Genomic DNA, 21,634 nt, shown 5'->3' on the forward strand with positions numbered 1-21,634 from the left:
GGCTGCTTCGCCTGGCGTCTGGCATTATGGGGTTAGTGCTATAGGACTGGTTGGTCCAGTGTCAGAATAATGTGACTGGATGAGACATGAAGCCTGTGCTGCGACTTCTGTCTTGTGTGTGGCGCACGTTATATGTCAAAGCAGCACCGCCCTGATATGGCCCTTCGTGGTCGGCTGGGCGTTAAGCAAACAAACAAACAAATTATATGTTTGTTCCTCTACAGCTGCATATTGTGTGCGCAAGGCACAAAGCCTTGTTACACCACAGAGCGCATTGAATACAATAGACTCTACAGCTGAATGACACATTAAGATGCACAGGTTCCTTACAAGTTTTGTTTTACTCCCAGTCCTACTAAAAACCCTCTTGTTAAAATCTTATTATTTGCTTCCTGCTTGAATGTACACTCCTAGCCGTGAAAACAGTTCAGCTCACCATCTCAGATCTGGTCAGGCACATGATTATAAGAACATCAACTTGGACACATACACAAAATCAAAACCCTGACTGCTTCCAGTGAAAAATGGGAATTTTTGGATGAATTAATGCCTCAACAAGAAGGGCAAAGCCCATACGACTCACATGCTTGACCTTGACCTTTACATGACCTTGACCTTGAGCTAAACCTAGCAAAAAGCTGCCAGTGGCTTTTGCAAATCAAGTTCCCAATGTGCATGAAGAGCACACAGGGTGTTCATTTTTGGTACATGACCATGTAAAAGGATGATCTTATTCCATGTAAAAGCCTCTACCTATCTGAACTGGTGACCCGACTTCTTTTCTTGAGGAGTGTGTCTTCAAAAGCTGAATCAAGGTTACAATAAAATAGACTTGCTATTTGAGTTTAACATCCTCTTAGACCAGATGTTCTACATTGGGACAGGTATTGCTCAGGATACCGTGTGATATTTTGACTCAAACAAGCCCACAAGCAGCTGTCTTCTTCGACACGCCAGTATTTAAGGCTCGTCTTCTCAAAGTATCAAGATACGAACATGATAAAGAGAGACGAGAGGGGCGGGGACGTAGCTCAGTCGGTAGCGCGCTTGATTTGTATCCAGTTGGCCGCTGTCAGCGTGAGTTCGTCCCCACAATCGGCGAGAGATTTATTTCTCAGAGTCAACTTTGTGTGCAGACTCTCCTCGGTGTCCGAACACCCCCGTGTGTACATGCAAGCACAAGACCAAGTGCGCACGAAAAAGATCCTGTAATCCATGTCAGAGTTCGGTGGGTTATAGAAACACGAAAATACCCAGCATGCTTCCTCCGAAAACGGCGTATGGCTGCCTAAATGGCGAGGTAAAAAACTGTCATACACTTAAAATCGAAAATTTTTAATTAAATTTTCATTTGATTAATATACTTACCCGAGTCACATATTAGCATTGACGCAGTCGAGATGCTAGGTTGACTGAAAAACGCTATCCCGTCTATAGTATAAGGGAAGTAACCCAAGCAAAAAAGTAGCAAGCTTGCTACCCTGGGTTGCCTCCCGTAGCGTGCATCACGCCACAGATCTCGTACCCGATACGAGACACCCTCATTCGACTTCTAGAATACAAAGAAACTAAAAGCGGGGAAGGTGGGAGGGAATTACCTATGTGACTCGGGTAAGTATATTAATCAAATGAAAATTTAATTAAAAATTTTCGATTAAATTACATATTCTTACTCCGAGTCACATATTAGCAGATAACTCCAACAAGGTGGTGGGTAAGATCAAAAAGTTCAAACTCACTCTAAAGTTCTGGAGAGACAAAAGCCAGCTGCCGCCAAGGAAGGAATAGGCCGAGACCCATCCTGACAGAGGGCAGCAATGTCTGCAGAACCTGATAAGACAAAATCCTAGCGCCAGAAGCTGTGCGCAGGACATCATCCAAACCCCATAGGCCAAAAAGGCCAAGGAGGAGGCCCAGGCCCTGGAAATGGGCTCGGGCCGAGCCGAGGGAAAGATAGCATAAGCTATGACAAGGCGGAGGGCAAGAAAATCCCTTGCCAAGAAACTGGCCCACTGCCAAAAGTCAGGAAAGGATCCCGTGAGAAAGCAACCACTGACTCACTCTAAACCCTTGCCAGGAACTGGCCCACTGCCAAAGGACAGAAACGGACCGAGAACCACCCTGATTGACAGCAGAGATGTCTCTCAGGCAAGAAATGCAAAAGACGACCTCAGAGAGCCAGTAAGCTGTGCCCAGCACTTCTTCCAATCTTCTGAACCGTAAAACAGTCCGGAAAAGGACCCCAGTCTTGGATAAACCCGACCAAGTAGAGGGAAGGACAAGCTGCCCCCCCCCCCCCCCCTTAAATGGAAGGAAATGCTAATGGCCTGGAAAAGATCCGTGCGTAAGGTTGCCGGCTAAGCCCTGAAAAGGACCGACCCTCACGGAGACCATAAGGCAACCATGCCAAAGTAAGAGTGAGGCCCAAAAGGCCGTTGAGAGAACAGTCATGCAGCTCCGGAAGAGTGACCAAACTCCAAACCGGAAAGAGAGAGACGCCTGAGTATCAAGTACCAGGGTCCAACTCAATGAGCAAAACTCAAGGGAGACGGTCACCGGTCGTCCCCTGCCCATCCCTGCGAAAGCAGAGAGAGGGGTAAAAAAGGGGACGAAGCGACCTAAGGTAGTGCATAAGCACCGCAAATGCGGACCCGCAGTGGCCAAATCCTAATGTGACCGGAGACCGGAAACAAAATGACAAAAGCCAGCGTGATCGCAGAGCAGACTGCTTGTAGGTAATTGAAAATGAATCAAAAAACCCGAAACAGAAAGGACGAAGCTGGTAAGAAAGACGGAAAACCGTGAAGCGAACCAGCCGTCAGCCTCCCGAGACCAGAGTTCTCAGTAATAGTCATAGTTGCAAGTGAAAAAGGGGTGACCAGGCCGGAAGCCCAACCCAGCAGAAATCGTCCCAACTCACATCATGCAAGCATGATGGAGAAGAGGAAGAGACGAAATCCGCAGCCACAAGAACCAATTGCCAAAGTCGCAACACGACAGGCAGGAGACTATAACACAGGCTAAGGCCGAGAGCCTTGCTGCCCGTAGGCCGGCCATTGCACCAAAGTACTCAAAGTACACAGGCACAGTAAGAAACCAAAAGTTTTGGCCGCCGAAAAAGATGCTGGCCTAGAGGCCAGCACCGAGAAAACTGGAACATTAGCTAGACCTCTGCCCAAAAAGGGCAGGAGTAGCCAAAAAACCTGAGAAAAAGTGACAAGCCAAGAATGACTTCTCAAACATGCAATGCCCAGACAATGCACCCTCAGGAAAATCTGAATGTTACTTCCGAGGCCAACTCAAGTGAACCTTAAGTTTGGACGAAACACCAGAACGCGTCTGATCGCTAGAGAAAGACAAAGTCAGACTCGGCGAAAGACAAACCTGGACCGAGTCCAGAAGCTCGTGGCAAGAGAAAACGGGGAAGCCCAAAGGCAGAAACCCCCTTTTAAACGGAAATCGACCTCTCAGCACCCATACGCTGGGAAAGAGAAAGAATGTCGAAGCCCGAAGCCACAAGCACAAGGAAAGCAACAACCACCACCTCCAACGGATGAAATGGCTGTTGCTCCCGCCGAGGCTAAAACCCCGAAGCCCTAAGGCCGGCTGTTGTTTCAAAAACCCAGCGTACCTATGACGGCTGTGAAAGGAACAATCTCACCTGAGCTGAGGACGTAGGCCGCTTAGGCTGAGTCCGCTTAGGTATAGCCTGCTTAGGAGCGGCCTGCTTTTGCTGCTTTCAAATTGAAGCTCAAAAGAAGGGAACCGCTGTTCTCTGTTGGTCTCAATCCCCTGCTTCTGGCATGAGAGGCCAGGCTGCCGGAGAGAGACCGTCCACCAAGGATGACGAACTGAGAATGTTCCTTGTCGACTCCTCAGAAAACCGGGAGTGGGCAAGAAACAAGTCCCTTCCGCACGAGACCGCATGGAAATAGTGCAGAGAGGACAGCCTCATCTGTGCCTCGTTCACCCTTGTAAGTGTGGAGAGGAGTGAGACACTTCCTCCGCGTCCTGCCCTTTACTAAGGGGAAAGGGCGCCAAGGAATCTGCCAGAGCGCGAGAAAGCGCCCGCAGGAGAGTCTCGGAAATGGAACTGAGTTCCAAAAGTTGTCAGCCCCCTTCCTCAGAGAATAGGAGATTCTGCCCATAGAGCGGCAGAACCGAATCCTTCCTCAACGGCTTCGTAAGAAGCGAAAGAAGATCCGGCGTGACCGGAAACGGTGCACGCGGACGGGGAAAGGCCAACAGGCGGCTACGAGACGACCCTGGCCAAGGCAACTTCCTCTGGTCCGCTAAGGGCACGAAGGAGGAAGCCTGCGCAGGAGCGGCAAGGCATTCCGATGCCGGCTCCGAAGCTGAACCCTGAGGAACCAGCAACGAAACCGACGCCGGAGGCCACCCCCTGTCGGAGAGGGGGGCTCGGCGAAAAGGCAAAAAGGCGAAAAGCTACAAAGGGCGATTCTTCAAACCAGAAGTAGCTGCTTCCTCTTTGCCAACCGAAGTCCTTCCTGTTGGCAATCGATTGTGCTCATTCCCTAACTGAGGGGAGGATGAGAGGAATCAAAAACCAAGGAAAGTGGGAGAGAGGAGCTAGCGGCCACCACCGGAGTGTGTGGATGCTGCTGTCCCAACAGAGGCAAGAAGCCTGTATGCCCATAGGGCAAGCCTTGTTCGAAATTCACCGGCGACCAAACGGAAGCAGCGGGAACTGAACCGGAAAATCCGGGAGGAGCCGGAAGTGCGGCAGCAACAGCAGCGCTATGCCAAAGCTGGTGCTGAGCCACCTACGAGCTGAAGCTCGGAACCCAAAGGTAGGCCGTAGGCCAGAACCGGAAGTGACAGTAACCTGTGCACTACCCGCTTGACCTACCCTCCTGCCAAGGCCGGAAGCGAAGCTGCCGGAAATGGCTGCCGTGCAAAGGGCAAAGCTCAAACCGGAAAGGGCCATGGGCTGCCCACACACCGATGAACTAACATTTCCAGCCGGAGCCGGAAGAGAAGCTGTCGCGAACGACTGCTTACGTATAGCGCAGCTCAAGCAGGATGGGATCATTATTTGTCCACCTTCCAACGAGGCACTACTTCCGTGAACCGGAAGTGCCGCTGTCGCGTACGACTGCCGACGTAAGGCAAGGCTCGAACCGGACGTGACAGTAGCCTGTGCACTAACCAGTGAACCTACACTTCCGGTCGGAACCGGAAGAACAGCTGTCGCGGGCGACCGCTGTCATAGGACAAGGCTCGAACCAGACGTGACAGTAGTCTGTGCACTAGCAAGTGAACCTCTACTTCCGGCCGGAGCTGGAAGCGGCTGCCGCGAACGACTGCTGACGTAAATTCGGAAGCTGGCCAGAGCCGCCGAAGGCAGCTGCTCCTCGCACACGGACCCGAAGTCCGAAACGCCACCGGAAGGGGACGGCTCATAGCCAAAAGAACCCGACAAATGACGCTGCGAGGGAAGGCCGTAAGCCGAACGCCCATCCTGTTGGCCATCGGTGAAACTCGCACCCCTGACTAAGAGGAAGATGAGAGTCACCAACAACCGAAGGCAGCTGAAGAGAGGAGCTAGCGGCCACCACCGAAGTGGGTGGCTGCTGCTGTCCCAACAGAGGCAAAAAGCCTGTATGCCCAGGAGAACCACCGTATTCGAAATTCACCGGCGACACAACGGAAGCAGCGGGACCCGAACCGGAAAAGCCGGGAGGAGCAAGCAGGGAGTGCAGACGCAACAGCAGAACTATGCCATAGCTGGTGCTGAGGAGTCTGCAAGTCACAACCCGGGAGCCCTAGGCCGGAACCGGAAGTGACAGATGACTGTGCACGACCCGTTTGACCTACATTTCCTGCCCAGGCAGGAAGAGCAGCTGCCGGAAACGGCTGCTGTAGCAGGGCAAGGCTCGAACCGGAAGGGACCATGGGCTGTCCGCAAACCAGTGAACCAACACTTCCGGCCGGAGCCGGAAGCGAAGCTGCCGCAAGCCCTAGGCCGGAACCGGAAGTGACAGATGACTGTGCACGACCCGTTTGACCTACATTTCCTGCCCAGGCAGGAAGAGCAGCTGCCGGAAACGGCTGCTGTAGCAGGGCAAGGCTCGAACCGGAAGGGACCATGGGCTGTCCGCAAACCAGTGAACCAACACTTCCGGCCGGAGCCGGAAGCGAAGCTGCCGCGAACGGCTGCTTACGTAAAGCGCAGCTCGAACCGGATGGGACCATGGTCTGTCCGCAACCAGTGAACCACCACTTCCGGCCGGAGCCGGAAGGAAGCTGCCGCGAACGACTGCTTACGTAAAGAGCAGCTCGAACCGGAGGGGACCATGGTCTGTCCGCAACCAGTGAACCACCACTTCCGGCCGGAGCCGGAAGGAAGCTGCCGCGAACGACTGCTTACGTAAAGCGCAGCTCGAACCGGAGGGGACCATGGTCTGTCCGCAACCAGTGAACCACTACTTCCAGGAACCGGAAGTGCAGCTGCCGCGGACGGCTGCTGCGAGCACATACCTTGTGTCGACCGTATCCCCAAAGGGACCTGCTCAGGTGCACTCCCGCAAGCGGAATCCACCGAGCGGCGGCCGAGAAGAGAAACGCCTCCCTGTGCACGGACTCCAGAACCATCACAGAAGCCAGCAGGCTGGACAGGCGATCAGGAACAAAGGAAGCCAACGACCGAGGGTCGCACACCCCCGGGAGGGAGGCAGAGCTGGAAACAGGGTCCGTCCGCGACATTTCTGTACGAACGAGACGTCCGAATTTCTGGAATCAAAGAAGACAAAAAGCTAGCAACAAGAGCGCCAGCCTCCGGCGCAGGTACAAGGGTAGAAACGGCCGTGGTAGCGGCCACACCCGCCGCCCACGAGCCAGACGAAGTTTCCTCCGGAGCCTAAATAGGCACAGGAAAAACGAAGTTAGTCTTCGGGTCAGAAACGTGAACCGTGGGGTTCCAGCAGAAGAGGTGGAAGCCGAGGACTTAGGTTTAACAGGGCCTTCGCCCCTAACCTCGGCCTTAGCCGCTCGCTTTTCTCACTATCAGACATGCTGTCACACGAGAAAAACAAACTACTGAAAATACACAAGTCTCTAGGACGTAAAACTTCAGCAGAATAACTAGCACTAACGTACCAGCTACAAGCAGCTACCAATGCTACTGGTAAACGCTCAAAGTCCGTAGCACGGACCCAAACTAACCAGCAAAAAACACCACGTGTAAGCGAAAAATGGCGACCAAAATGGCGGCCACAGCAACAAACTACTGAGCAAAATTCGTAAGTCCGCGGACGGAAAAATTCTCAGCAGAATGACAATGCAAACAACAACAAAAAGGAACAATCTCACCGCTAGAAACAGCTATGAGCAGACGGGGAGCCGAGGCCGGTAGGTGTCAAGCAGACAGCAAAACCGGCCTAGGAGCGAAATCAAGCACGACCTGTCTCTCTGGCTGAAAGATGTCGAATGAGGGTGTCTCGTATCGGGTACGAGATCTGTGGCGTGATGCACGCTACGGGAGGCAACCCAGGGTAGCAAGCTTGCTACTTTTTTGCTTGGGTTACTTCCCTTATACTATAGACGGGATAGCGTTTTTCAGTCAACCTAGCATCTCGACTGCGTCAATGCTAATATGTGACTCGGAGTAAGAATATGTAATTTAATTCCACTCGTGCAAAAAAACACGTGTACATGGGAGTTTCAGCCCACGAACGCAGAAGAAGAAGAAGAGAGACGAGAGATAATGCATACATGTCTTCAGGTTTTCCAAGCACTGACACTTTCACTGTGAGCTTTGAATCTTTTTTATGATAATTTGTGCACAAAGTTTAAATAAATCTGTCGTCAAACCTGGGATTCGAACTTAAGCCGATAGCGACAAACTAGTTATAATCGCAATCGCGCTACCGTTTGAGCTACGTCCCCGCCCCAATAAAAACAAGATGATTTACCTCCTTAGTGATGTAGGAGTACATGCGGTAGTTAGTTTTCCACTTTTCCTGCGTGGCATCAACATAGAACCCCGCACCAGAGCCAAAGTCGTAGCTGTCATCTTCACCTTCAATCCCCACACCACCTGTAACATCGTTAAAAAGGTAGGCTTAATAAGCAGGTGTGTTGTTTGGCGTTGGCATTTTGCTATATGCAACAACAAAAATTCAAATCACTGAAATATATATATATATATATATTGCTGCAGACTGCCTTAAATCGTTTGTGCATTACAGTGGAACCCCCCTTGTAAGAACCCCCAATTTAAGACTCCCTCCTTTTTAAAACCTTGCTTCTTCAGATTTTCTTCACATAACCACTGTAAATTTACCTCCATTTTAAGACTCCCTCCTTTTTCAGAATTTTTTTATTACAAAACCACTGTAAATTTACCTCCATTTTAAAACTCCCTCCTTTTTCAGAATTTTTTTATTACAAAACCACTGTAAATTTACCTCCATTTTAAAACTCCCTCCTTTTTCAGAATTTTTTTATTACAAAACCACTGTAAATTTACCTCCATTTTAAGACTCCCTCCTTTTTCAGATTTTTTTTATTACAAAACCACTGTAAATTTACCTCCATTTTAAAACTCCCTCCTTTTTAAGTCCTGATTTTCTTAAATATTTGGAGTTCTTAAAAGAGGGGTACCACTGTTTACCTTTGCAGCTCTACTTACGAGGACTGGTGTCCGGTGCAACAAGGATCAGTCCAGCTCTACTTACGAGGACTGGTGTCCGGTGCAACAAGGATCAGTCCAGCTCTACTTACGAGGACTGGTGTCCGGTGCAACAAGGATCAGTCCAGCTCTACTTACGAGGACTGGTGTCCGGTGCAACAAGGATCAGTCCAGCTCTACTTACGAGGACTGGTGTCCGGTGCAACAAGGATCAGTCCATGCTCTACTTACGAGGACTGGTGCAACAAGGATCAGTCCATGCTCTACTTACGAGGACTGGTGTCCGGTGCAACAAGGATCAGTCCAGCTCTACTTACGAGGACTGGTGTCCGGTGCAACAAGGATCAGTCCATGCTCTACTTACGAGGACTGGTGTCCGGTGCAACAAGGATCAGTCCATGCTCTACTTACGAGGACTGGTGTCCGGTGCAACAAGGATCAGTCCATGCTCTACTTACGAGGACTGGTGTCCGGTGCAACAAGGATCAGTCCAGCTCTACTTACGAGGACTGGTGTCCGGTGCAACAAGGATCAGTCCAGCTCTACTTACGAGGACTGGTGTCCGGTGCAACAAGGATCAGTCCATGCTCTACTTATGAGGACTGGTGTCCGGTGCAACAAGGATCAGTCCAGCTCTACTTACGAGGACTGGTGTCCGGTGCAACAAGGATCAGTCCATGCTCTACTTACGAGGACTGGTGTCCGGTGCAACAAGGATCAGTCCAGCTCTACTTACGAGGACTGGTGTCCGGTGCAACAAGGATCAGTCCAGCTCTACTTACGAGGACTGGTGTCCGGTGCAACAAGGATCAGTCCAGCTCTACTTACGAGGACTGGTGTCCGGTGCAACAAGGATCAGTCCATGCTCTGTTGCATATTTCTGTGCTCCTGCCTTGGAGATGAAGTTCTGTTCTGTGCATGTCAAACCTGAAATCACAACAACAAAATCAGAAGATCGATCACGGATACATGTTGTGACGATATTGTTCGTTCAATGACGTATCTAATGATGTCATCAGAGAGGATGTGGTAATTGTACTTGTGCACATGCGCACTGGATGCAGTTGTCAATGGACATTGACACCCCATGTATGATCGTCTTGAATAAAGAGCTCGAAGAAGAAGCCCAGCTTTTGTTGTTTATGCTAACGTGATACATGTGATTTAAGCTCTACTGTACTGTACATCCATATTTAATTTTTAAAGGAAGGTTCTATAGATAACACAAACAATTTACTGGATACTGTCATTAATTTATTACTCCACTTATTGTCCAGTAGGTAACATCATTCTAATCCAATTAATAACCTATAACATTGGAGACAATTTGTATCACTTGTGAAACTAATGTTTACATAAATGTGCTAACAGTAACACACGCACAAACACACACACTTTCTCTTTCTCACATGCACACAAACACCCCCATCAAAATCAAATCCAATATCGTTACAAACAGACAAACAGAGAAATACACAAACAAACAAACAAACATAGCTTTAAGCTACTACTCGGACTACTCACCTGACAGCCAGTACAACACAGGTACTTTCCCCTTCTCCACGGCAGGAGGCAGGAAGATGCCAAACTTCATGGTACATTTTAACTCTGTACTGAAACACAAAAACACACAATTTAAATACTATTTGAAACTTGAATAAAAAAAAAGAAGAAAGTTTAGTTATTGCAACGTTTAATATTTGACAAAACAAAACATTTACGACTATGTCAACCTAGTGATCCTTATAGTAGACTGCTGAGATATAAAAATAATCATGACAAATAAAAAGACTATATATCACAGCTCAGCAGGCATTGAAATTTGACCTCTCTGAAGATGGTCAGAGTTAAAAACCTTTTGATTCTGCATCGATCACTTTCACTGAAGTCGAAATCAGCGCCTACTGACCTAAGTCTTGTTCTTTGTCTCATAATTACCCACCACAAAGAAAAATAAAAGACACTTGAATATCCAATGACTTGAATAAAATTTAAACAAGTCGCGTAAGCCAAGGCGAAATTACTACATTTAGTCAAGCTGTGGAACTCACAGAATGAAACTGAACGTAGTCCGCCGCTAGTGCAAAAGGCAGTGAAAGTGACGAGCCTGTTTGGCGCGGCAGCGGTTGCGCTGTGCTTCATAGCACGCTTTACTGTACCTCTCTTCGTTTTAACTTTCTGAGCGTGTTTTTAATCCAAACATATCATATCTATATGTTTTTGGAATCAGGAACCGACAAGGAATAAGATGAAATAGTTTTTAAATCGATTTCGGAAATTTTTGATCATAATTTTTATATTTTATATTTTCAGAGATTGTTTTTAATCCAAATATAACATATGTATATGTTTTTGGAATCAGAAAATGATGAAGAATAAGATGAAATTGTTTTTGGATCGTTTAATAAAAAAATAATTTTAATTACAAGTTTCCGATTTTTAATGACCAAACTCACTCATTAGTTTTTAAGCCACCAAGCTGAAATGCAATACCAAACCCCGGCCTTCGTCGAAGATTGCTTTGCCAAAATTTCAATCAATTTAATTGAAAAATGAGGGTGTGACAGTGCCGCCTCAACTTTTACAAAAAGCCGGATATGATGTCATGTATTTATCGAAAAAATGAAAAAAACGTCCGTGGATATCATACCCAGGAACTCTCATGTCAAATTTCATAAAGATCGGCCCAGTAGTTTAGTCTGAATCGCTCTACACACACACAGACACACACATACACCACGACCCTCGTCTCGATTCCCCCCTCTATGTTAAAACATTTAGTCAAAACTTGACTAAACGTAAAAAGAGAAGAAAGAGAAATCTGTTATATGTTTTGAAAAGCACTAAATTGGAGCTAGGCTTTGGACTTTGCTACTGAAAAACTATTTATCATTAATAGTATAACAATTTTGTGATCAATATTAACCCCTAGGCGGGTTGTCGTGACATATGTCGCGCTACTTTACGTATACTGTCACCTGGTTGTCACGACATATGTCGCGCTATTGGCTCAGTCTGTTTGGTCGGTTCCGATTACCTCCCATGAAAGCGAAAACCTATATGACCGTTTATATTTTTCTCTCTGTTAATTCACCAGTGGCTATGTAACATGTGTTACAGAATTGCACCAGTGTAAGGGTTAAGAAACACTTAGAAAAAAGGGCAGCCAAGAACTTACCATCAACACCTTGATATCCATTATACTTTTTATAGGCATCATGTACACACTTTTGCTCTCATAACAAAAATTCAATACTCTGACAAGGGGAACTACTGCTGTATATTGCCCTTTGAAAATTGAAGTGCAGCAAGATGATAGCATCCCATGGAGACTTATAGAAAACTTTATATTCTCTCAGTTTTGGTTTCATCGGTTTACCTTGTATGTCATGTTTTTTTTTAAATGATTTGTTTTAAAATAAATTCTTCCGGTAGTCAAGGGGTTAAAAATGGAACCTGAATAAGCAATGCTTAGTAACACCACACAGCCACAATGAAAATGAAAGACCAACCTCTGATGACTGAAGACTTTCTGCTGTCCTCCAAACACTTTGTTGTTTGACACTTCTTGTAAATTCACCATGGTTCTGATTCCTGTAACCAAACAACAAGAAAAAGAAAATCTAACACTTGTATCATACAATACTATAATACAGGGTTTAAACCTGGCAGAAAAAGACATTGGGACATTTGTCCCCCTCAACCAAATTCTGATGGGACATTACATAGTCGAAGGCAAAGAGCGCAAAGCAGGTTAGGCGGTCCGAAAATGGAAAATTTCCTAAATAAATTATCATTTAATTAATATACTTACCCGAATCACATTAGCATTGAGTCACCTGAGATGCTTATCACTGAAAAACGCTTACCCGGCTAAAGAATTTAAAGGGAAGCAACCCCATCACCAAAACGAAAGTGAAAGTAGCTTTGGTAATGGGCCAGTACACCGGGAGTTACCTCCCATACGGGTGTATGCCACGTCACTTCCTCTAGGAACACGTGCCTATTATCATACGGCTTTAAAAAATCTTAAAACCATAAGCGGGGCAGGTGGGAGGGAATACAGTATGTGATTCGGGTAAGTATATTAATTAAATGATAATTTATTTAGGAAATTTTCCATTTAATATCATATTCTTACTCCGAATCACATTAGCAGATAACATCAACAAGGCGGTGGGCTAGAAATGAATCAAAACTCACCATCAAGTTCTGGACAGGAACTGGCCTGCTGCTATGAGCGCTGGAAGGCCTCTGGAGCCATCCTGTCGAAGAGCTGTGACGTCCCGAAGATAAAAGTTTATGAAAACATCTTCAGAACGCCAATACGCAGTTGTCAGCACCTCCTCTAGACGTCTGGAGCGCAGAACTGCCAGAGAGGATGCCCACGCCCTCGTTTCATGGGCTCGGGCCGAGTCAAGTGGCAAGGAGGGCATAACCCCCCCCCTCTTTGTGCGACTCCACTCATAAGCCTGCTTGATGAGCGAGGACACCCACCGGGCCAACGTTACCTTCGACAAATCTTTCTCGCGCCTAGTAAGGAGAGAGATAAACAACAACTTCTGAGAACTAGACCGAATCGGCTGAGTCCGGGCTAAGTACAGACGAAGTGCCCTCACAGGGCAATTGACCGAATCGGGGTCATCCGGGGCCAACGCGCTGGTCAGAGCCTTAACTCTAACCAGCGGAGAGGCCTGCCCCGGAGACTGATTCTTGGCCAGGAAATCAGGCCGGAAACGCAAAGATGCGGAACCGTCCGGCTCAAAGGAGATATCTCCAGGCTGACCCGACAGGGCGTGGACCTCGCTACCCCGTCGGGCCGTAGCCAACAAAAGGAGAAACAGCGCTTTGCGAGTGACATTGAACAGACTGGCCTCGCTTAAAGGCTCAAAATCCGCAGAACGAAGGAATTCCAGGATTAAAAACAAGTCCCACTTGGGAGCGGGCAAACGAGCTTTAGCTTCCTTAAGAGCAGCCCCTTTAATGACTGCAGCTATAACGCCCCCGACTCGAACAGAACGACCAATCTGCTTAAGAGTCGCCGAGATAGCGGAGCGCCGGACCCTCAACGAGGAGACTGAGGCGCCCTGCGAAGACATGAAAGAGAGGTGGTTAGCGACCTGAATAGAGCGCGGAGCCACCGAACTCACCCCTCTAGCTGAACACCAGGCAGTCCATGCCTTCCAGTGGGAAGCATAAACTGAAGAGGTGGACGCTCTATGCGAGCGAGCCACCAAGTCCAGAGTCAAAGACGACGCCCCAGAGCGCTTCAGCGAGTCCCGAACAACTTCCACACGTGAAGCTTCAGAAGACTGGGCTCCTCGTGTGGAATGCCTGTTCGGGGCTGCACTAGTTCCCCTCGCACGAGTGCGAGAGGAATGGGGGGCCCTTGGGCGAGCCGAAGAAGATCTGGAAACCAGACCTGCGACGGCCACAGAGGAGCGACCAGAAGAAGAAGGGCCGGCTCCTCCATCTCCGCTTTCCGGATTACTCGGCTGAGTAACGGAAAGGGAGGAAAGGCGTACGCCTCCAGACCCGTCCAGGGAAAGTCCAGAGCGTTCACTCGCCATGCCTGAGGGTCCGGGAATGGCGAGACGAACACCGGAAGCCTCTTTGAGTACCTTGTGGCAAAAAGGTCCACCAGAGGCTTTTGGACCTGGGCCCAAAGGCGAAGCAGTGCCCCGTGAGTGATCGTCCACTCCGACTGAAGCACCGTACCGGAACGACTGAGCGCATCCGCCAAAGTGTTCAGCCTCCCTGGAAGGTACCTGGCCGAGATCGTGATATGATGCTGAAAGCACCACACCAGGATCTCGCAAGCCCTCTCCGAGAGAGACGGGGACCGCGAGCCTCCCTGCTTGTTGATGTACGCCGCCACTGTCATGTTGTCTGTAAACAGACGAACATGTTTGGCGTACAGGGAGGGCAGAAACTTGGCCAGAGCTAGAGCAACTGCCTCTAGCTCCAGCAAGTTGATGTGCCACAAGGACTGCTCCGTCGTCCACAGACCGGAAGTAGTCTGAAGATCTGTATGTGCCCCCCAACCCTCCCTGGACGCATCTGTAAAGAGGTCCAGGTCGGGGAGGGGCATGACGATCGGAACACCTCTGCAGACCCACTCCGTGTCCAACCACGGAAGGGTCGCCGACTGGAACCATCCCTGCAAAGGGATGAGGGCGTCCCAGTCCACCAGAGGAGAGTCCACAAACGGCTTCAGCGCGAACTGAAGCGGACGTTTGTGGACCCGGCCCAGAGAAACCAGAAGAGCCATAGACTCCATCTGCCCCAAGATGGAGGCGAGCGAGCGGATGGAAGCCATCAGGAGAGGTAAAGTGGAGCGAATCTGGGCTTGGAGCTTGTCCACCCTTCTCTGAGAAGGCTGGACAGTCCAAGCGACCGTGTCGAAAGACATCCCCAGATAAGTGAATGTCTGTGACGGGGTCAGCTCCGACTTTACCCGGTTGATCGAGAACCCCAACGAGTTGGATTCTCGAAGAACCGTCAGGGTATCCTGCGAACAGCCGCTCTGGGACTGGTTCATGATGAGCCAGTCGTCCAGATAAGCCCGCAGACGGATACCCTGGGACCTCACCAGTGCACAGACCTGTCTCACCACCATGGTGAAAATCCATGGTGCGAGAGACAGCCCGAAAGGGAGTGCGCGAAACTGGTAGATCTGATCTCCCCACCGGAAACGAAGCCATTTCCGGTCGGCCGGATGCATAAGAATGTGAAAGTATGCGTCCGTGAGATCGATCGAGGTCACCCAGTCTCCTGGGCGGAGAGAGTCTCGGACAGAGGCTGGCGTCTCCATCTTGAATTTTATCTCCCTCAAGAAAGTATTGAGGAGAGATAAATCCAACACGGGACGCCATCCTCCTGATGCTTTGGGAACAGCGAACAGACGCCCGTAAAATCCCAGGGAGCTGTGGACCCGAACTCTCTCCACCGCGCCCTTCTGCTCCAGGGAGGCAATTTCCGACTGCAAGACGGAACGTGCTTCCTGCGAGAAGGGGGGCTTGAACCGCGGAGGCACTCGGGTAAGAGGCGCCTTTTCCTCCCGCCAGAGTAGGCGGAAGCCCGATCTCACCACTCCCACAATCCATTGGCTGTCTACTACCGACATCCAACGAGAAAGTGCCCGGGAGGGGCCTCCCGCCATCACCAAGGTGGAGGGCGGGAGGGAGGTGAGATCGGGAGCGCTTCATTGGGGGTGTGGCTTACTTCCAGAGCCGCCACGCCCCCTCCCCGATGCCGTCCTCTTCTTCCCACCACGAGCGGCCGGCGGAGCCTGCCGCTTCTGAGCTGGCTTGGGGTTAGACGATGTCTGAGCCTGCTTCTGTTTAGAAGGCTGAGACTGTTTCACCCCCTTCAGAGTGTAGTCAAGGAACTGACTGTCCTTGTTTGACTGAATCTCCTTCTGTCTGGCATCCAGTGCCAGCGGACAGAAGAGAGACTCCTCTGAGACCGGGGAGACTCTCAAGGTCTCCCTAGTAGCCAGTTCCGTGAATTGGGACTGCGAGAGGAAGAGATCCCTCCTGCAGAGTACCGCTTGGGTGTACTGCAGGGAGGAAAGACGCAATTGTTCCTCATTGACCTTGGCCAATGCGGCCAAAAGCGCAGAGACATCGTCCGCATTCTGTTCTTCACTGAGAGTGAAAGGAACTAGCGAATCGGTCAATGCCCGAGACAGAGCCCGAACGAGAGTCTCCGCAATGGAGGACAGTTCGATCTGCCGACGTCCAACCTCCTCAGCAGAGAGGAGGGAAGCCTCGGAAACCGGCAAAACCGAATCACGCTTGATCGGTTTAGTCAGAAGAGGCAGCAATTCCCGGGAAACCGGAAGGGTAGCCCTAGGGAGTGCAAAAGACGCCAGCCAATTCTGGCTCTGATTGGGCATGCCAAGCTTCCTATTGACCGTAGGCACGAAGGAAGAGGCTTGGGCAGCTGAAGCCACCCACTGCTGCGCTGATTCCGGAACTGGACCAAAAGGAAGCAGTAACGGAACAGGCACTGGCCGAATACCACTCCCCGCATGTGCTGGACGAACCAGTGAATGCGAAAGTTGGTAAGCCACTGACGGAGACTCGGCGAACCGGAAGGAAGAAACATCCTCCTGTGCCGGCCGGAAGTCCGCCATGGCAGAAGGAACGAATGATGCGGAAGAGTCCGCAGCCACCACCCCTTCAGGAAAATAACGAGACGTTACTTCCGCCGCGACGTCAAGAACAGACTTGAGCTTCGACGGAAACACGCCCCGCGACTCCTCGCTGACCACTGATGGAGCATCAGAATAGTCACACGTGGAACCATGACCGAAGTCACCAGTTCCGGAAGCAGAAGCATGCCCTGGCAAACCGGAAACCGGAAAAGCCTGAGCACTAACGTCATCCTGCCGCCCAAAATCCTGTGAAGGTAAAGGGTAAGCAGGACGACCATCCGCAAAAACCGGAGCTGGATGAGCTGACGTCACTCCCCCGACTGAGTGGAGTGATGCCTGCTCAAGCCTAGGCGCTTGAAAGCCGGAAGGCGCACGCTGTAATCCACTATCTGGTATCCGGAAGGAACCACCAGAAGAGGAAGAAGCGTTTCCGGCCGAAACCGGAAGTGTAGTCAACGGAACCGCAAAATGCGGAAGTGAAGACTGCACTGGTTGACTTCGCGATCCGGAAGGACCGGAAGTCAGTGAATACTCCATCCTGCCGCGACCGCCGTAGCGTGCCGGAGCGGACGGATCATCACTTCCGGCAAGTGCCGGAAATGCGGCAGTCGAAACCGACTGCCGCCGCTGTTCGAACAAGTCCGGGGCCTCGTAGGTTATCGCCGGAAATGAAAGATCAGCAAGGTATCGGTCGTGACCCGATGCGAAAGAGCTGTCCCCCGAAGGAGAACGTCCAGGCGCCTCACGAGGGCTATCGGACCAGCTCTGCTTACCAACCGACGCTGAAGAGGGAGGACGCTGCTCCAAGCCGGAAGTGGAGGACAAAGACACGGAAGCCAATGCCCGGACGTCACTGCCAGATGCCGGAAACGCCGAACTGCTGGCGACGGAACGCTGAAATTCTGCCTGCACCAAGCTGCGGATTTCTGGAACCAGTGACTTTAACAGAGAGGAAACCAACGCACCTTGTCCAGGTGCTAACAAAGAAGACGAAGTCTCCGATGTGGAGACAGGTGCAGAAGTAACAGTAGCGCTAGGCGCCGCAAAAGAAGCAGAAGTAGTAACAGCGCTAGGCGCCGAAATTGGTACAGCCAACAAAGTGTTACGCTCTTGGTCTGTAACAAGTAAAGTTGCTTTGGAAGAGGAAGACTTAGCCTTAATTTTCCCCTTGGGGTCCGACTTGCCACGGCGCTTGTCTGAATCAGACATGTTGACAACAACACGTGGCAACGCGAAAAAATTTACTGAAACATAAGTCTAAACGACTGGAAAATTCAGTAAACACACGCACTAATGCGTTAACAAAATACTATAGCTAAACTTGCCCCACAAGCAGAGGCACGGAGAGCTACAAACAAAGTCACACGAGCTAGAAAACTAACTCACACAACAAAATGGCGACACGCAAGACACTGACACAAACGTCAACAACACGTGGCAAAGCCAAAAAGATTTACTGAAACGTAAGTCAAAACGACTGAAAACACAGTAAACACACACGCTTACGCGTCAACAAAATACTAAAGCTACACTTGCCCAAACAGAAAGAGGGCACGCAGAGCTACTAGCAAAGTCACACGAGTTAGCTAACTAACTCACACAACAAAATGGCGAAACACGCAAGTCACTGACACACAAGTCCGTAAAAAACGGACAACGTACAGTAACGAAACAGCGCAAACAACCAACAACAAACGGGAACGAGCTCACCAAACTGTAGGCAAGGCGAGCAGACAAGCTGGGTAACGTGGCCGGCGGGTGTCACTCAAACACACAAGGTCAGCCACAGAGCGTCAAAAAGTGAACCGTCCTCTCCGAGGTGAAAAAGACGTATGATAATAGGCACGTGTTCCTAGAGGAAGTGACGTGGCATACACCCGTATGGGAGGTAACTCCCGGTGTACTGGCCCATTACCAAAGCTACTTTCACTTTCGTTTTGGTGATGGGGTTGCTTCCCTTTAAATTCTTTAGCCGGGTAAGCGTTTTTCAGTGATAAGCATCTCAGGTGACTCAATGCTAATGTGATTCGGAGTAAGAATATGATATTAAATGCAAGTTGCTCGGCTTGACGCGCAATTTTGCTTTGGTCTTTCCGAACACTGTACTCCCGTGAATAGTGTGCATGGGGTGGTGCAGTGGTACGTAATCTTAGTGCGCCCTTTGACGCACTGAAGGGAATTCCAATCAATATCAATCAATATGAGGCTTATATCGCGCATATTCCGTGGGTACAGTTCTAGGCGCTCTGCAGTGATGCCGTGTGAGATGAAATTTTATACGGCCAGTAATTGCAGCCATTTCGGCGCATATTTACCTTTCACGGCCTATTATTCCAATTCACACGGGTATAGGTAGACAATTATTAACTGTGCCTAAGCAATTTTGCCAGGAAAGACCCTTTTGTCAATCGTGGGATCTTTAACGTGCACACCTAATGTAGTGTACACGGGGGGGGGGGGGGGGGGGGGGGGAGGTCGGACACCGAAGAGAGTCTGCACACAAAGTTGACTCTGAAATAAATTTCCGCCGAACCTGGGATCGAACTCACGCTGACAGCGACCAACTGAATACAAATCCAGCGCGCTACCAACTGAGCTATATCCCCGCCAATGGGATATTTTGAGATGTTATGAGCAAGGCGCACTAGTAAATGAAACCCTGATAATATATACGAGAAAATCATCAATTCCTGTAAATACCAAGTTTACATAGTTTCATGGGATTGATATATATATATATATACTACAAGATGATTACCCGCTTCGCCGGGTACCGGCTTCGCCGGGAAGAAGTAGAGCCGAATACCAGGCTGCGCCTGGGACCGGGTGTACACCGGCTTTGCCGGCGCACGAAGGAAAGGAGATAAACGCGCAAAACACCGGAGACCTTCTAAAAATAGTAACGTGCAGTGACCTAAAAATAGTAACGTAGTAACGGGAATATGGATTGACGCCACACGGAGGAAGGGAGATAATCGCGGCTGAAAACACTGGAGAAGATAACTGATAAGGAAGAGTTACTGGTAGTGGTAGTGGATCCAGACCAAAAAAAAACAAAATCGGTTCAGCGCTGCGCGCTGAGAGCACGTGTTGAAATATCTCATCGACCAGGTTGTGTCCAGGGTGTACCTGAATATGATCACCAAATTTGAAACAGATCCATCGAGAACCTTGGCCGCGCATAGACACTAGTCGTATATAGATAGATAGTCAGCCCAGAGTATATTAAATCTTATAGGAGAATTAATGCACTTGATTTCTCTTCTAATTGGGTTTGGGCAGTATATTTTATGGGTTACAATGACCACGGCTTTGTGGTTCTTAAATAAAGCTCGGTTGTTTGCTAATATTAATAATTCACTCACAGTAACTACTCCACTTATGGCCTTGGCACTATCTTATCTGTCAACCTGTGCGTGTGTGTGTGTGAGACAGAGCTTTTGTGATTACAATTATATGTGTGTGCAATTGTTGTGTGTGTGTGCGTGTGTGTGTGTGTGTGTGTGACAATTAGTTACAGTAAACAGTGAGCAAGCAGTGTATTTGTTTTGTACTAGTGGGGCCACTAGTGTCAGTAAATCTCTAAATGTCATCAGGCCACTCACAGTCACAGTACATGCAGTGGTTTTAACTTCATGCTACTGGGAACTCTCTTAGACAGCATATTTTACAAAGAGAACCCAGTGACACAAGGCAGCAAAGCCCCCAAAAAACTTTCAGTGTTTCACACAAGGTTACTTCACATAAAGGTAAGAGATATATACTGACAATTAATGTATCGATCAAGACAGGGGTCGACACTAACTTATTTGGCCTGGGGCCACTGGCCCCAGAGATGGAAATTGCTGGGGCGGAAAACAAAAATCTGGGGCCCACTCTCAGTATTCACGTGCGGCAATGCATTGTCTGTTTTTCTTCATCGTACTGAAGCCAGGGAAATTCTTTCAACCATTTGACATTGAAATTACGACAGCGCGTCACGCTTTTGGCTGCATCGGTCTCCTTTTTTCGTTTCTCTCCACCCTGTTCTTCATCTTCATTTCCATGTCTTTTTACACCAGGGATGTGTCGCCACATTTTGCGTTTGGCATTTGAAGGCGATACTTATCTCTCATGCTAAAGAGCACAATCTGGGAGCTATTTCCCTTGCGGCATTGTCCTTCGACGATTTCAATGTTTTTTTTCTTGACTGCGGCATTGATCGTAACGCAAATTTCAGTGACGACTTTGACTGGCGATTTTTAGTGATTGGCTCTGGCATTGGAATTTTCGGTTTGTCATTGTCAGTTGGAATTTATCCTGGGGCGGAGTGGGCCCCAAGCTTCGGCAATGTTTGGGGCGGAACAAAACTCTGGAGCGTTCCGCCCCCGCTAGTGTCGAACCCTGCAAGACATATCCGACAAAATTGAATGAGAGTATCTTGTCCGCTTTTGGCCTGTGTAATGGTTAAACTTTTCTGTTTGCGATATGCACAGGTACTTCTTGCGACGAAGCGGTATTTAGATTTGGTGCAAAGCATACACTTTTAACAAACGGTTTTTGTCATTTGGTGTAAAAAGACGAACGTGGGCCTTCTCAGCCCGTTGTGAACTGTACAAACTAAAACAAGCAAGAAACAATGACGCAACAAGAACAATAGGATAAAATTAACAAATCTGCAGAATATCCACACCTGTCGCCTTCACAGTCAATGGGAAATATTGATCGCCGGCTGTCGGTCGGTATCTCTTGCAAAGAGTATGAAGTGTCGTCTGAACGCACTTTGACATGAAAGGCCGTTGCACGTCAAACCGGATGTCATACCATGTCCAAAGAACTAT

General features: G+C 49.2%; 1 protein-coding gene across 1 annotated transcript in view; it reads right to left on the bottom strand.

Moving 5' to 3' along the window:
• The window catches only part of LOC138946313 (S-formylglutathione hydrolase-like), a 27,711-nt gene extending 6,094 nt beyond the window's left edge, over window positions 1-21,617 (bottom strand). Inside the window, exons 1-5 of the mRNA XM_070317853.1 lie at window positions 21,487-21,617; window positions 12,166-12,247; window positions 10,178-10,266; window positions 9,482-9,580; window positions 7,935-8,059 (exon numbers count right to left, since the gene is read on the bottom strand). Coding sequence (XP_070173954.1) covers window positions 7,935-8,059; window positions 9,482-9,580; window positions 10,178-10,266; window positions 12,166-12,247; window positions 21,487-21,583 — 492 coding nt within the window. The 5' untranslated portion in view covers window positions 21,584-21,617. The remainder of the gene's footprint in view (window positions 1-7,934; window positions 8,060-9,481; window positions 9,581-10,177; window positions 10,267-12,165; window positions 12,248-21,486) is intronic.
• Between the last annotated feature and the right edge of the window lie 17 nt (window positions 21,618-21,634).

This window comes from Littorina saxatilis, linkage group LG13 (assembly GCF_037325665.1).
Source record: "Littorina saxatilis isolate snail1 linkage group LG13, US_GU_Lsax_2.0, whole genome shotgun sequence".
In the NCBI taxonomy this organism is placed as follows: domain Eukaryota; kingdom Metazoa; phylum Mollusca; class Gastropoda; order Littorinimorpha; family Littorinidae; genus Littorina; species Littorina saxatilis.